Here is a 15,049-nt window from a genome sequence, read left to right on the forward strand (position 1 = left end):
GCGACAAATTCTAGCAGCCATAATCGACGGAAACCATGTCGTGACCGTGGAAAAAGGCAGCAAGGCCTACCATAGGCCCAAGGTCCACTGAACAGAGGCCCACCCAAAAGAGGAAACTTAACCCAGAAGCGCCAACATCTTGCCTCGAAGGCCCGAAGCTTTAAGAACAAGGGAAAAACTACCGTTCATTCGGATTCCACTGAAATGGACATGTGCTACCGCTGTGGATCAAAAGATCATTAGTCATGCATATGCCAAGGTACCCCTGAGGCCGTTGCCAAGTATCATTCTCGTCGTGAGACTAACTTTATGCATGTAGAACTTCCCAATGATGCTACTACATCCATGGAGGTTTTAGATTTTCAGGAGGCATCCGTTCCTATGGACACATGTTTTTGGGTGTTTTACCCCTAGTGGCCGAACTCCTCCCCTATTTTTTTAGGCTTATGGTTTTAGTTTTTGAACAATTTTTCTAAGTATTTAGAATTATTTGTTGGTTTTGGTTTGTTTTGAACGTTGGATAATTATTTTTATGGACTTTATTTCTCGAATTGATTAATTGAATGAATGGAATTATATTTTTGCATGTAACTGTTTCAATTAATTTATTTCTAGGTATGGCTAGTCGGGAAGTTAGTTGTCTGGCTGATAGTGCAACTGCGCGCACCATATTACGTAAGAAACACCATTTTACTAAATTCGTACCTAAGAATGCACCTCTGACAACCATCTCAGGCCCATCCAACCTAATAGAAAGATACAAAAAGGCCCGTTTAATGTTGTCTAATGGTACTGAATTAACCATTAAAGAGGTATTCTATTCTCCACGTTCAGGAAGAACGTTGCTGAGTTTTAGAGATATTCGAGATAATCAATATCATGTTGAAACCACTGAAGAGAATGGTTCTTAATTCTTTGTATTACTTCTTATGAATATGGCTGGAAGCGTATTCACGAGAACCTAGAATGTCACCCGAGTGGGTTGTATATAACAACCATTCGAGCCATCGAGACGCACCACGTGGCCGACCTTATGGTTGGGTTCCAGGACACTCTCCTGCTTTGGCATGATCGAATGAGACATCTTAGACGAGATATGATGCGTCATATCTTCAAAGTATCTTATGGGCATCACTTGAAATCTTATCCCGGCCATCCACTTTGCAAAGCATGCTACCTGGGGAAGTTAAACATTCAACCCTCAATTATAAAGATTATTCACGACCCCCCTAAGTTTCTTCAGAGGATTTAAGGGGATATTTGTGGACCTATCCAACCAACATGTGGACTATTTAGATACTTCATGGTGTTGGTTAATGCATCGACACGATAGTCACATGTCTTCTTATTGTCCACACGCAAAGTTGCATTTGCGAAACTTCTAGCCCAAATTGTTAAGCTTAGAGCTTAACACCCTGATTATCCGATTAAGTCAATTCGACTGGATAATGTTGGAGAGTTTACGTTACAGACCTTTGACAATTATTGCATGTCTGTTGGGATTGAAGTTGAACATCATGTACCCCATGTTCACACCCAAAACGGCCTAGCAGAAGCTTTCATTAAGTGCTTTCAAACGATAGCTCAAACTATGGTTATGCAAACCAATTTGCCAGTATTTGTCTGAGGCCATGCAATATTGCACACAGCTATGTTGGTTCGCTTGAGGCCTCGCTACCTAACCTCATTCACCGTTGCAATTGGTTATTAGACACTAGCTTGACGTCTCGCATTTTCGTGTGTCTGGGTGCGCAATCTATATGCTAATAGAGTCACCATTACGTACCAAAGTGGGTTCTCAAAGAAAAATAGGAATCTATGTCGGTTATGATTCACTGCTTAGAGCCTTTGACAAGAGATCTTTTTACCGCACGTTTTGCAGATTGTCACTTCGATGAGAGAATCTTCCCGTCGTTAGGGGGAGATAATATCACTAACGTTTATGTAGAACACCGCAACTTGTCGTGGATTACTCCCACTATGTCTCATTTAGATCCTCACACCCCTTAGTCTGAAACTGAAGTGCGACTCATTCTAAATCTTCAGAGCATCAGTCAAAGTATGTTGGATGCTTTTACTGATCTAGCAAAGGTGACGAGATCACGTATATCCACTGCAAACGCACCTGCAAGGATGTGCATACTTAATGTACCCTGTAACACCACTGTGGAAGGTCGGACCGTCCTTGAGGGTGGGGTGGTTGCACCTCCCAAACGACAAGGTACAATGGCGGCTAGCTAATCACTTGCTTCTATCCTAAAGTATGGCAGGCCTCTGGTTCAAAGGATTCACAATCCCGAAAGAGGAAAACTGCACAAACTAGTGATCTTAGTCTGAATCAGACCATTGCTTACTCATCCATTCCAACGCATGAGGTTATTCTAGATTACGATGATGGTTTAGATAAAACATACCAACCTCCCGAGAATCGTGAGATTTTGGTCCATTACGCAGTATTGGATAAAGTTTGAATCGGAATGAAATGATTGTCGATCATTCACGTAGACCGTGGCTCCCGACATCATGCTTAGCGATGACATTGAACCACCTTCCGTTGATGAATGTCAACGTAAAATAGATTGGTCAAATTGGAAACAAGCAACCCAGTTCAAACTCGATTCGCTCACGAAACAAAAGGTCTTTGTGCCTGTAGTCACTACTACAAAAGTGGCTTATTGTGTCGCTGGTTGGTGTCAGTTTTATATAATATACTAGTGGATAAGACATTTTCGACACTTTCTTTATCGGGTATAACCGATATAACCGATATTACCGATATAAAATATCTATGTCCCTTATAACTGATATAGACTGTTAATGTCGCTTATAACTGACATAGGTTTTAATCTTTTTAAATGGAAGTGTCTTATAAAAAGAAAACTGTGTTGCTTTCAACCGACATAAAGTTAGTGTCAGTTAAAAAAAGAATCGTGTCGCTTCTACACGACATTAATAATTATTTTTAAATATTGTAAAACCCGATGTCGGTTGTAGCAAACATTAATAATTGCATTGGGGATTAGAATGTTTTATTTGGGTTTAAAACCCACTTTTGTCAACATCTATCAAACCCCCTTTTTAATACACTATCCTTCTCCTCCCATTACTTCGTGTGACTCTCTCTCTCTTACACACACATCACATCATTTTTGCTTTCATTCTTTTTGGCCGATTCTTTCACATGGGTTTCTTTCTCTCTCTCTCTCTCTCTCTCGCTCTCTCTAACACACACGCCTTATTTCTCTCACTTCCTTTCTTTTCTTGGTTTTTTTTTTCCTTGCTAACTGGTTCTTCTTCACCCCATCTTTTTTCTGTCCTTACGCCTCTCTATGTACCCACCCACTCAACCTTCCTTCATCATTCTCTTTTTTTTTTCCCTCGACTTATCCATTTCCCATCCCTCCATCTTCTTTTCTTTTGAAAATCCACAAAGAAAAACACTGAAAACATCTCCCTTTAGCCTACAAATCAAAACTAGCGAGGTTTTATCCGTTTCTCCATCTTTTCACTGCACATCTCCCTCTATCCCACCAACGCACTTCTTCATTTCCATACACAGAGCTTCTAGATCTGCTAAGGACAGTACGTCAAGCTTAGTTCTGTATAATGGGTTCCACCACTGTTCATTGCGTACCCTAACTAGTTCTCGAGCTCTCGACTTGGTAAGCCTCCATATTACTCCCTCTCATTTCAATTTCCATTTTCTAGCTTGGTTTCGAGCTTGCATGTAATATTAGAATCCACACCGTGGTTGAAAAAATGAATGTGGGTTTTGTTCATTTCGATGTGTTTTGGATGTGAAATCAGTGAGAAAATTCGTGTGATTTGGAGATCTCTGTGCTTAGATTGAAAAATGTAGGGAAACAGAAGTGACTTTTTGAATTTTGAGGGAATAACAATTCGTTTTCCTTCCTAAATGAATTGTTTTCATTTCCCCAAAAACTCAGAGAGAATGGAAGCCACAAAAGCCACCAAAGGCGTCGATGGAAAAAAAGGTGGAGAAAGGAAGAAATCGGTGTCCAAGTCAATTAAAACTGGAATCCAATTCCCCATCGGCCGTATCGCTTGTTTCCTTGAAAAGGGAAGCTGCGCCCAATGCACCAGTATCGGCGCTCCCATTTACCTCACCATGGTCTTTGAATACCTTGCCACCGAGGTGATTTCCCGATCCACATTTCTCATATCTAAACATATTCCGTTTATATATATTTTTAACTTTTGGTAATTATTATTAATAACTGAGACATATTTATTTTTTATTTTTTTATTATTAATAGTTTGTGGTGTCGCTTATGGGCGACATTATATTAGTTATTATATTTTTCAAATGGTTAGGTGGTGTCGGTTAGGACCGACACTAGTATGTTCCATTTGCCTGTCTTTGTCAGTACTTAATATCATTTGTAATTGACGTGAGCCTCGATGACACTTTTTACTGATGCTACTTGGTGGCGGATTAAGGGGACTAACCGACATTAATACCCTTTTGTGACGCTAGTAAAGATGTCGGTTTCCCTATCCGACATTGCATGATTTGATGTCGGATTTTTACCAAAAATCCAACAGTAATTAGGGTTTCTTGTCGGTTTTTACACCGCCAGTGATAGCCTCTTTTGTAGTAATGAGCTCATACTCCACCACATGTGAAGCCCGTGGGCTACAAGTGGGTTTTCGTGAGGAAGTGTAATGAGAAGAATGAAATAGTGCGATACAAAACACGCCTTGTAGCGCAAATCTTCTCTCAATGCCCTGTGATTGATTACGAGGATACGTATTCCCTTGTAATGAAAGTCATAACGTTCCGCTACCTTATTAGTTTGGTAGTTTCTGAAAAACTGAATATGCAGCTTATTGACGTGGTAACTGCGAATCTAGATACAGAAATGTATATGAAAGTTCCAGAAGGACATCCATTGACTAGTTTAAATAGTTCTAGATCACGGAACATTCTTTTTATTAGATTGAGAATATCACTCTATGGATTGAAACAATCTAGGTGGATGTGGTATAACCGTTTAAGTGAATATTTGACAAGTCAGGGTTATGTGAACAACGAACTATACCCATGCGTGTTCATAAGTAAGTCACATTTCGGATTTGCGATCGTTGCAGTTTATGTCGACGACATGAACCTTATCGGAATTCCCGCAGAGTTTGAAGAAATTGTTGTGCACTTGAAATTGGAATTTAAGATGAAGGAACTTGGGAAAACTTGATATTGCCTCGACCTAGAGATCGAGCATTGTTCGGATAGAATCCTAGTACATCAATCGAACTACACCTAAAAGGTGTTGCGACATTTTAATGAGGATAAACCGAAGCCTTCGAGTACTCCTATGGTCATTCGGACTGTAGATGCTAAACGAAATCCATTCTATCCCAAGGAGGATGAGGAAGAGATTTCCATACTTAAGTGTAATTGGTGTTTATTGTACATAGCTCAATACACTAGACTCGACATTACCTTCACTGTTAATCTTTTGGCTAGATACATCAACGCGCCTACATGCAGACACTAGAATGGTGTTAAAGACATTTTTTGCTACCTCAAGGGTACAATGAATTTAGGCTTATTATACACCCATGAATTCACGGGAGGAAACATCAGCCTCCTCGACCCTTAGGTTGATTCCCTCCTTGTTGGTTACGCAGATGCTGGTTATCTGTCTAATCCACATAAGGAACATTCTCAAATGGGCTATGTCTTTACCATTGGAGACACTGCTATATCTTGGAGGTCTACTAAGCAAACACTAGTTGCAACTTCTTCGAATCATGTTGAGATTCTCGCCCTGCATGAATCCCCGCGAGAGTGTTTTTGGTTAAGAGCAGTTATGGAACATATTCGAAGCACTAGTAGTCTTACTTCCATCGTTGATCTTGTTGGGCTTTACGGCTCAAAATTAGGATGATGCAAAAAATTAGGTTTGTGTTACCTATTTGGTTTTGGTGTCCTATTTGGGTTTGGATTTTGACTTCTTAGTTGGTTACCTAGGTGAAGAGATTTCGTTAGTTACCTATTCAATTAGGATTTGGATTTACTTCCTATTAGGATTCTTATTGTAACCTAAGTCCTATGCATTATAAATAGGACCTTAGGGCTAGTGTAGTTCATGTGGTTCATTTGTGTGGCAATTTGGTGATAGTCAATTTGTGAGTTTGTGAGTTAGAGATCAATTTGGGAGAATCTTCTCCGTTTGTTTGAGTTTTCTACTCGTTTGGTTTAGGGTTTGTAATTTGTGGGATTTGGGTTGTGAGAGTTTAAACACTCTTTTGTAATCTCTGTTTGTTTAGTTGAATTGCTTGTAGTTATCTAATTTGAAAGTTATGTCTAACCCAGTGGGAAAAATGCTCCTAATCCAAAAGCATACTCACTTGATCTTAATGTACTTTTTTTCCTATGATTAGGAGCATTTTTCCCACTAGGTTTTTGCTACCTAACGAGGTTTTGACGAGGCACCCATCTTGGGATGATCATACTCCGTTGAGTTCACTACTTTCGTCATGTTTGACTTTTATTTTAGATATTATGCATACTTCTCACTTTTCTCCTTAACCTATGGGTTTTTTCCTACCTTAGGTTTTACCATAGCTAGGTTTTGTGAGTTTTACTACCAATGCATACTTACTTATATATGAGACTCGCATTCACCCGTTGTGCCAATGACTTCATCAACTGTTCTACCTTATCTGCTGAAGATCTAATGCGTTGTTTTGTTTGAGGATTTACACACTCAAGGGGGAGTGTTGCAGTCCTATTGGATTAGGAATGCGATTGTGTAAATCCTAGTGTATCTAGGAATATCTTGTATATTCCCTTTAGTAGTTTAATTCCTATTAGATATGTAATCTTATTAGGGTAAGGATTCTACCTATCTTACTACTATAAATAGAGGCATAAGGGGGTGTGTTTGGGCCCAAAATAATATTGTTGGGCCGAGCATACGGTTGGGCTCGGCCTAAAGCTATGTCAACTACTATGAGCTGCTTGATAGATTCTGGGCCAGTTAGCAGGGTCGGTCGAGTCCGATCCTAAGTAGGAATAATTCAAAGGTCGAGGAAGTCCTGGTGCAACCAGGATTCCCAGTCAGCAAAGAATAAAGCCTCGGAAGAGGGGAAAGTTCAAAATCCTAATGGGAGTGGGTTTGTTCGAAGTAAAGTTGGAAAGGGACAAGGACTCCCAATCCAGATAAGGGTGCAATTCGGTTTCAAGGAACGGGTGCTATAAATATAAGAAATCATGCAACAAAAAAAGGACCTTCAATTCAACATACAATTGCTGATGCGAAATAGATAAGCACACAAATCAAACCCTCTTTTTGTCAAATTGTAGTAAAGATGTAAATAGGGATCGTTCTAGACCGGGGATTAGGAGGGATTGCTAAACACTTGGAAACTGACTTAAAAACTCAAAAACAAGGTTTAAAACACTAAACTCGACTCAAAGAATGCAAAACTAAAAGTTAAAACACTTAAACAAACCTAAAACCCAAAACAGCAACTAGAAGACTCAAAACTACCTAAAAACCACTTTCTGGGCAGTTTTGAGCACCTACACTAATTTGGACGAAATTGGGTGAAAACTTGAATCAAAATACTTAGAAACACAAATCAAAACACTTTCTAACTAATCTAAGACTTCAAATTAAAGGGGATTTGTTTTGGACGAAAATTTAACATAAAACAGAAACTTTAAACTAAACAGATTGTAGAATGTTTTTGGATAAAAAGGATGGATAAAAGGCTAGTTAGGAGGTTCTTCTCCACACATGTCATACTTGCAAACAAAACGATTTTCAGTTGTTCTTCCAATAAATTATAAATACTCAACACCCCAGATTAACCGTGAATTGCACTAATTAACCCTCAGTTTTTCCACAAGTTATTAAGTTGGATGATTGCATACGACAACCCAAAACATTCCCTACAAGTTCCCTATATGAATTGCATAATAGAGATATAAGCAAGAATCATTAAGTTCTATGAAAAACATAAGCATTGACGAAGCATTCATTACTATGAATTGCATGAAACTTATGCTAAGAATTCATTCAACGCGATCGTTTTCAAGCAACCTTCACTACTTGTGATTATAAGATTGTAACTATTAGGTGAAACTCTCTCATAATCTAGCATCATATTCATGCATGAAAACTAAGCGTGCACTCTCAATCAACATACACAAATAAGTTATCAATCAAATAGATGAACGAATTGAATCCACAACTTATGAAATAACAACTGAATGTAATCAAATCATATTGCAAGCATGTACATGGTTTCGAATTCCCCCCTAACCAAGGGGGCTTAGTTCCTCATACTCACAACACAAAGAATATCAAAATTAAACATGGAATTCAACGGAAAGACAACACCTAAAACGTTCCAGCAATCCTCAATAGAATGGCATGAACGTCCCAAGCTTTTTCTCCTCATCTTGTCTGCGGCACAAGAACTAGGACAGATTCTAGGGGTTATTTAGATGGATGAGTAGGTAAGGAAGGATATGGTAGTGTTTAGGGGACATGGGGGTTGCGGCAAAGTGTGAAAATATGGCAGATTGGTGGAGGAAGGCTGCGGCAAGGGGGCTGAATATATTTTGACGAATTTCTGATTTGTGGAGAGGGTCCTCTTGCGGCATGGTGGTAAAACACATATATATAGGCAGCCAAACCCTAAAGAAATCAGGTTAGACAAATGGGCTAGGGTTTGGGTGCGGCAAGGGGTTGGAAATCCACCAGAAAATAGGGTTTCTAGAACATTAGGTGCGGCATGGGCTTAGGGTAGATGGATTAGGGTTTAACTTGGCAAAAATTAAATGATTAGGCCCTAGGGTGTGGCTGATTAAGTGGGCTAGGATTAGGGTTTAGGTGCGGCATGGGCTTAGGGTCCACAAGGAGTTAGGGTTTAGGTCATCTAAAAGCCCAAAGCCAAGAATAGAAACTCACGACAATGGAAACCTCCAAGAATAGAAACTTCCAACTTTAGAAACTTTGGTTGCCAATTCCGACTTCTTTGCTCTTCACTTTCATTTCTTCATTTCTTAAGCTCCTTTGACCTTCAACCTCGTCCATTCCTCGTGCTCCATTTGCATACACCACATTCCAGCTCAGTTTTGCTCCAAAAGCTCCAAATTGCATCATTTCATGTAATATGTCCTTTAAACCTGAAAACACATGAAAGTAGCTTAAAAGACTACTTTAACGAAGAAAACATAACAAAAATGCATAAGAACTAGCTAACTAAGGCGCATAAATATGCTCCTATCAATTGCCCTGCGCAAAACCTCTCAAATACCTTGAGATTTTTTTCCTTTTCTTTTTCTGCCGACACACCTTCAGTTTGGATAAACAGCACTATGGAGGCATCCGGCGAGCACCTTCAGTTTGGATAAACAGAACTGTTGCCGCAGAATCAGCCGACCGAGAAGCACCTTCAGTTTGGATAAACAGCACTGCGTGGTGAGGCCGACCGATTACCTATCTAAGTCTCGGCCGAGAAGGGTTTTCGAACACTTGTTGGTAGAGGTCACCTTGCTAGCCTTCTCGGCATAGTCAGGTGTTACGAATTGTGTTATTCGGCGTACTGGACGCCGAATGATTTTATGATTGGATACTCACAAGTAAGTTTCAGAGTTCAGCATTCCGACGGCCGAACTACATTCACCATCAAGACATACATCACATTTGAGTACCTGTGTCCATATAGTTTGGTCTCGATTCGACGTGCTTATACTCTTACGAATATAATCACAGTGACCGAATCGGGCTCGACGATTTGTGAACTTCGCAGAATTAGTAGCCTTGTCTTCAAGCTATAGAACCCAAAGACCGAGAGTGTTCCTTACTCGGTCGCAATCGCAAGATAGAAAAGTCAGCAACGCGCTCAACGCGACATCAACGAATTTTACTCCTTGGCCGAGCTCGGCTGACGAGTTGGCACGCCCTGCATTCAACCGAATGACGTAGTTAGCTTATTAGTTACTCGGCCTGACGCCACGTAGGTTTTGTAATTTTTAGAGTCAACATGATGATACAACACACACCTTAGAATTACATCTCTCTCTTTTCTCTTTGTTGCCGCCGACCCCCTCTCCCTTTCTGTCATTTATATAGTTCAATCAAATAGGCCTACAACACTTCTTTCTTTTTAAATAAAGCATATGAAGTCACGTGAGCTTCTGATCTATCAACACATTAATCTTTAGTTTGTTGGAGGATATGATGAAGTTAAATGTCATGCATGACAATTACTGATTAACCCAAAAGGAAGAAAGAAAATCATATGAGGATTGCTCCTACTGAAACATGTTTTGGGGGTGTCAAACTATATTTTTACAATAACTTTATATGTTTACCGTGGATATTTTATCATCATTTAAACATTAAAAGTTCGATGATGATAAATAATGATAAACGACCAACATAACATATTAAACTGTATGAGTATAGACACAAAAGTGGTTTAAATGACAAAAAAAAGAAAGAATTAAGGACATAAAATATCCCTCTACGCATACATCTTTCATAAAATTCCAATAAAGATGTAGAGCCAATATAAAACATCCAAGATAAACAAACCAAAATACCAAAACAGTGTCAGCCATGATATATATAGAATAGAAGTATTATACAAACAAACCCACAAGCAAGAAGGCCACTGAAGTGTTCATAAAATTATTACTTTCAGGCCATAGATTCTAGTCTTAGTATTATCATTAAATAAAACATCACATATATATTTATCCATATGTTTTTAGAGGAAGTCCAAGTCTAACTCCTTGCCTAAATCACTAAGAAAACACATTAGAACATGAGCAGTTAAGTCTCTGAGGAATATATATAATTATAAGTGACCGTAATATAAAACTTAGTGGCGATTAATCATCTCTCGGATCACGATCAAGCAAGGCGGAGATCATGTAGATGAGTGATGGAGGAGCCGAGCGAACTTCCTCTGTGGTGGTGGAGGTTAGGGTGGTGGAGCTGGTCGGAGTTGCGGTGGAGCTGGAAAGTGTACAAGTTATTTGCCCCATTTGCCAACGCAAGTGCAGATTCATAGTCTTCCTCATTGTCCACATAACAATATTGTGGATTCTCACTGGCAGCTTCCTGGTCAAACTCCAAATTTAACAAACACGTTATCAGATATCAATAAAAAAAGATAATAATTAAAGGAATTCATTAGAAATTGAATTGATTTTAGAATGCTTGATTATATAATATATATATATATATATATATATATATATATATATATGCTTACATAGCCATGCAGCATGTTTCCTCTTCTTTCCTCCAAGTTCTTAACCTGCAGTGGTGGAATTAAATTAAATTTCAAGAATAGTACTAGAAGATTACAAATATTAACTTATGATCCAGTACAAATTTCTAATGATATAATTACCTTCTTCTTGGTGGTCTCCGTCTGAGTTTTGATCACATGGTACTGTAAAAATGCAACAAATTTCATTGACAAATCCATCATCAGTACCAATAACCGCAGACAAACTTCAAGAAGCTCAAATCAAGTTCTTGTGTTGCATTTCTAAAAGGATAGGGAGAAAGCCTTCGGAATGTGAGAATTGAGATGCAGTATGAAGGTATGATGTTTGGTTCAATTTGATTTCTTATATGCAGAGACTATAAGTCTAGGGATTTAAACTTGGGTTTGTTTTCTAATATAAATAAGTGGCAGAAGGCCAAAGCAACTTAATTAGTTAGCAATGATCAAAAGGAATCGAGTACAGCCCATTTTATCATCATGGATAATCAGAGGTAAAAATTCAAAAGGCTCCTCCAAATTTTATGAGAGATTTTTTCAAGTGCTAGATGTTTAAGCAGTAATCCACATGTTATAACACAAATGGAGAAAATAATATATTTTTTCGTGTCTCTCCACTTGCATTATAATTCGCAGAATACCCATTTAATATTTGGGTACTTTGAAAATTTTCTCAAATTGTACGAGTCTTTTGTCATGAAAAATTGTTATCCTATATTTTCTGAAATTCTACAAATTTGTTTATTATTATGAAATTCATCAAGACTTAATGTGGATTAAATTTCTGAAACCCTGAGATGAGATGATTTTTACAGATCTATATCCAGGCAACACCTTTTGGAATTTATAATTATTTTTTGATACCAAAAACTAAAACTAAATTAGAAACGAAAATCCGACCTTTCTTTCACGTATGGCATCTAAGGAAGATTGCATCTTATCCTCAAGAGAACGGAGATCGTCATAGCTCAGACCATTTAGATCATGGCCCAACCTCTGCCTGTTAATTTTACAAATTAATTTAGACATGTATTACTCTAATCCTGTCATAATCATATATATAACATATATTCCTCTCAGAAACAAATTGAATTTTTTTTTGTTTTCCCAATTAATTAGCTTGAATAATAGATGTTACCTGATCTCTCTCCTCAGCTTATTGTTGATCTCTTTCAACTTCCACAAGGTATCTTTCATCGACTGCAACCACCAAAGAACCAATTAATTAACCGGAAACAAAAACATTAAAAAACTTCCAAGAAAAAAAATAAACAAATAAAATTAGTGGAGAGTACATCCTTCATTATAATTAACCTCGTAGTGTGTCCTCCATAGATCGACCCCCATAGTTTTCTGATAGTCGTCGTACATCCTATTGGTCCTATTACATCAAATTTTAAGCAGAAATTGCAAAAAAAGGAGGAAATTAATTACAAAAAAAAATAGAGAAATTAATGAAAAAATAATCGGGTTTGATGAGAGAAGGCCGTACGTAGTGGTAGGGCTGATATACTCGTGCATTTTACTAGTGTTGGAGAGCATGATGAGGGAGACCTTGGCATCACAGAGAACGGTGAGCTCCTGAGCCTTCTTGAAGATCCCATTTCTTCTCTTGGAGTAGGTCACCTGCCTGTTGGTCTGGTTTTCGATCAGCTTGATCTCAATCTTTCCACGACCCATAATCTCTTTCTCAATTTTCTTACTTTTTTCTAGTAATTTTCAGATCTTGTTTTAGTTGATTTATCAAAGAAATGGGAAGAGGGTTGTTTGTATATATAATGGAAGTCATGTGATGGATGAAGAAATGGAGAGGAAAGCAGAAGGGTTTCTATATCGGGAAAGTGAGATGAAAAGTTAGGTTGTAGTCTAACCAGGAATGTCTGTTTCTTAAACTGCTGACTTCTAAGCTTTATATATATATCTAGCTTAGGCTTGCAGGCTTGTAGGCTTGTAGCTAGCTAGCTAGGGCCTAGAACTTGCTAGTTGCTAGGTTAAATGTTAGTTCTGAATGACTGAATCTACTGATGATAGCGTGTGATGAAGCTATAGTGCGTAGGGTTTCGATGCTTATGAGCACGACAGTACAGGAACACAAACACACGAGTCCTGTTCAGCGTGCTAGTGGAGCTAGCAGTTTCATAATATCATGTTAGAGCAACTCCACCTCTTAGAGCGATAATTATCCAAGCTATTAGGCAATTGACAATTATTACTTTACTAAACTGTAATTGTCCGAAAGCATCTCCACTTCGTAAATGAATTGCCCAACAACTGAATTTAAGACAATTATTTTTTAAATAACAATAATAAGAAAAAAAAAATTTATGTTTAATTTCAAAATTCTATTTTTTTTCTATTTTTCTGTGTTCTTTTATAACTATTTTAATTTTACTAAATGAATAGTATAGACCATTGGTTTATAATTTTTTACAATCCAACAACCCAAGTTGTTCCACGTGGGGCTCAATTCTTTTTCAATATTTTTTTCTGAATTAAAGGGGCAGATTAATATGGACCGTTAGATCTAATATATCCAATGGCCCAAGTGAATTGAAACTTAGTGTGCCTACGGCGTAGTTCCTACCACTGATACTTTTTGGTCTGCTCATTCTCTCGAACTCACGCGTAAAGGCCAAGCGCCTAATGCAAAAAAAAAAATAAAATAAAATAAAACATGGCTGACTTCAAATCTACTCATGAGGACAGGTAGGCGAGAATGGTCGGATTAGTTGGTCGAGGCCAGGGGGGATCGAGCCCACTGAATAGCCCCACTGATTTGGGTAGGTTGGAGCAGTTTTTGTTAGGGTAAGGTGACTAAATCACCTAATTGCAAGGGGATTGGGTGTGGTGAAATTGCTCTTAGGGTTTAGAGACCCTCGGCCTAGTACAAGGATATTTTATTGATATGAAAAAAAAAAAAAAAAAAGTTACACCTAGTCATGAGGGACATAAACCTTATCCTTTATAAAGCGAGAAAAACAAAATACAAGAAAAGAAGGGGAACATAAACCTTACCCTTCTTGAAAACGAAAGAAGGGGACATAGGATCAAATTCAAACTCCTCTAAAATGAAACCTAAAAGATAAAAGCCCTGCAAGATAAGCCACAAAACAAAAAGTAATATACAAAAGGATTAGGTAAAAAAGAAAATCACACATCAAGAAGGAAATATAAACTTGTAGACCGACATACCCAAGAAATCTAAATTCAAAAAAGGAAGAATCCTAATAGGAGGAGCGGCATGCCAAATAAGAGAAGATGAGAGAAACCCTAAATTGGCTAATTTGTCAACAACTGCATTCCCTTCTCGAAATGTATGAGAGCAATAGAAAACCATATGCTGCAACCAGGAAATACAGTTTTTCCAACGATTTCGAAGCAACCAAGGAAGAAAAAAAAAAGCAAAGAAGCAAAACAAGTTATCAAACTAGAAGAATCACTTTCAAACCATAAATTTTCCCAACTCTGCCCATGAGCTAACTCCATAACAAGAATGACAACATGAAGTTCTATATAGAAAGAAGTATGATGCCTCAAGCTTAGAGAGAAATCACCAAGAAAATAACTCGCAGAATCTTGGAAAACTCCACCATAAGCCGCAAGACCCGAATTACCTTTAGCAAGGCCATCCATATTCGCTTTGACCTAAGGGAATGAAGGGGTATGCCAAAGGACAAGAACTATACAAGGAGCTTTACATGGCTTAGTAGAGATTCCAAGAGAGACTAAAAGTTGCTTACCTGACGGCTTGTTTGGATGTGCTTTT

The 15,049-nt window shown here is 38.2% G+C and overlaps 1 protein-coding gene across 2 annotated transcripts; it reads right to left on the reverse strand.

The window, feature by feature from the left end:
• Positions 1-10,711: 10,711 nt before the first annotated feature.
• LOC137741848 (agamous-like MADS-box protein TM6) lies at positions 10,712-13,138 on the reverse strand. 2 transcript variants are annotated; one of them, XM_068481555.1, is made up of 7 exons: positions 12,776-13,138; positions 12,598-12,664; positions 12,422-12,483; positions 12,184-12,283; positions 11,407-11,448; positions 11,266-11,310; positions 10,712-11,120 (listed from the first exon to the last, which is right to left on the reverse strand). In XM_068481555.1, exons 1-7 carry the CDS (start codon positions 12,961-12,963, stop codon positions 10,902-10,904), a joined length of 723 nt encoding a protein of 240 aa, XP_068337656.1. In that variant the 5' UTR covers positions 12,964-13,138; the 3' UTR covers positions 10,712-10,901. The 2 variants fall into 2 exon arrangements, with proteins under 2 accessions (XP_068337656.1, XP_068337662.1); XM_068481561.1 differs by having other exon boundaries at positions 10,712-11,111; positions 12,776-13,134.
• Positions 13,139-15,049: the final 1,911 nt, after the last annotated feature.

Source organism: Pyrus communis, chromosome 1 (assembly GCF_963583255.1).
Source record: "Pyrus communis chromosome 1, drPyrComm1.1, whole genome shotgun sequence".
NCBI classification, from domain to species: domain Eukaryota; kingdom Viridiplantae; phylum Streptophyta; class Magnoliopsida; order Rosales; family Rosaceae; genus Pyrus; species Pyrus communis.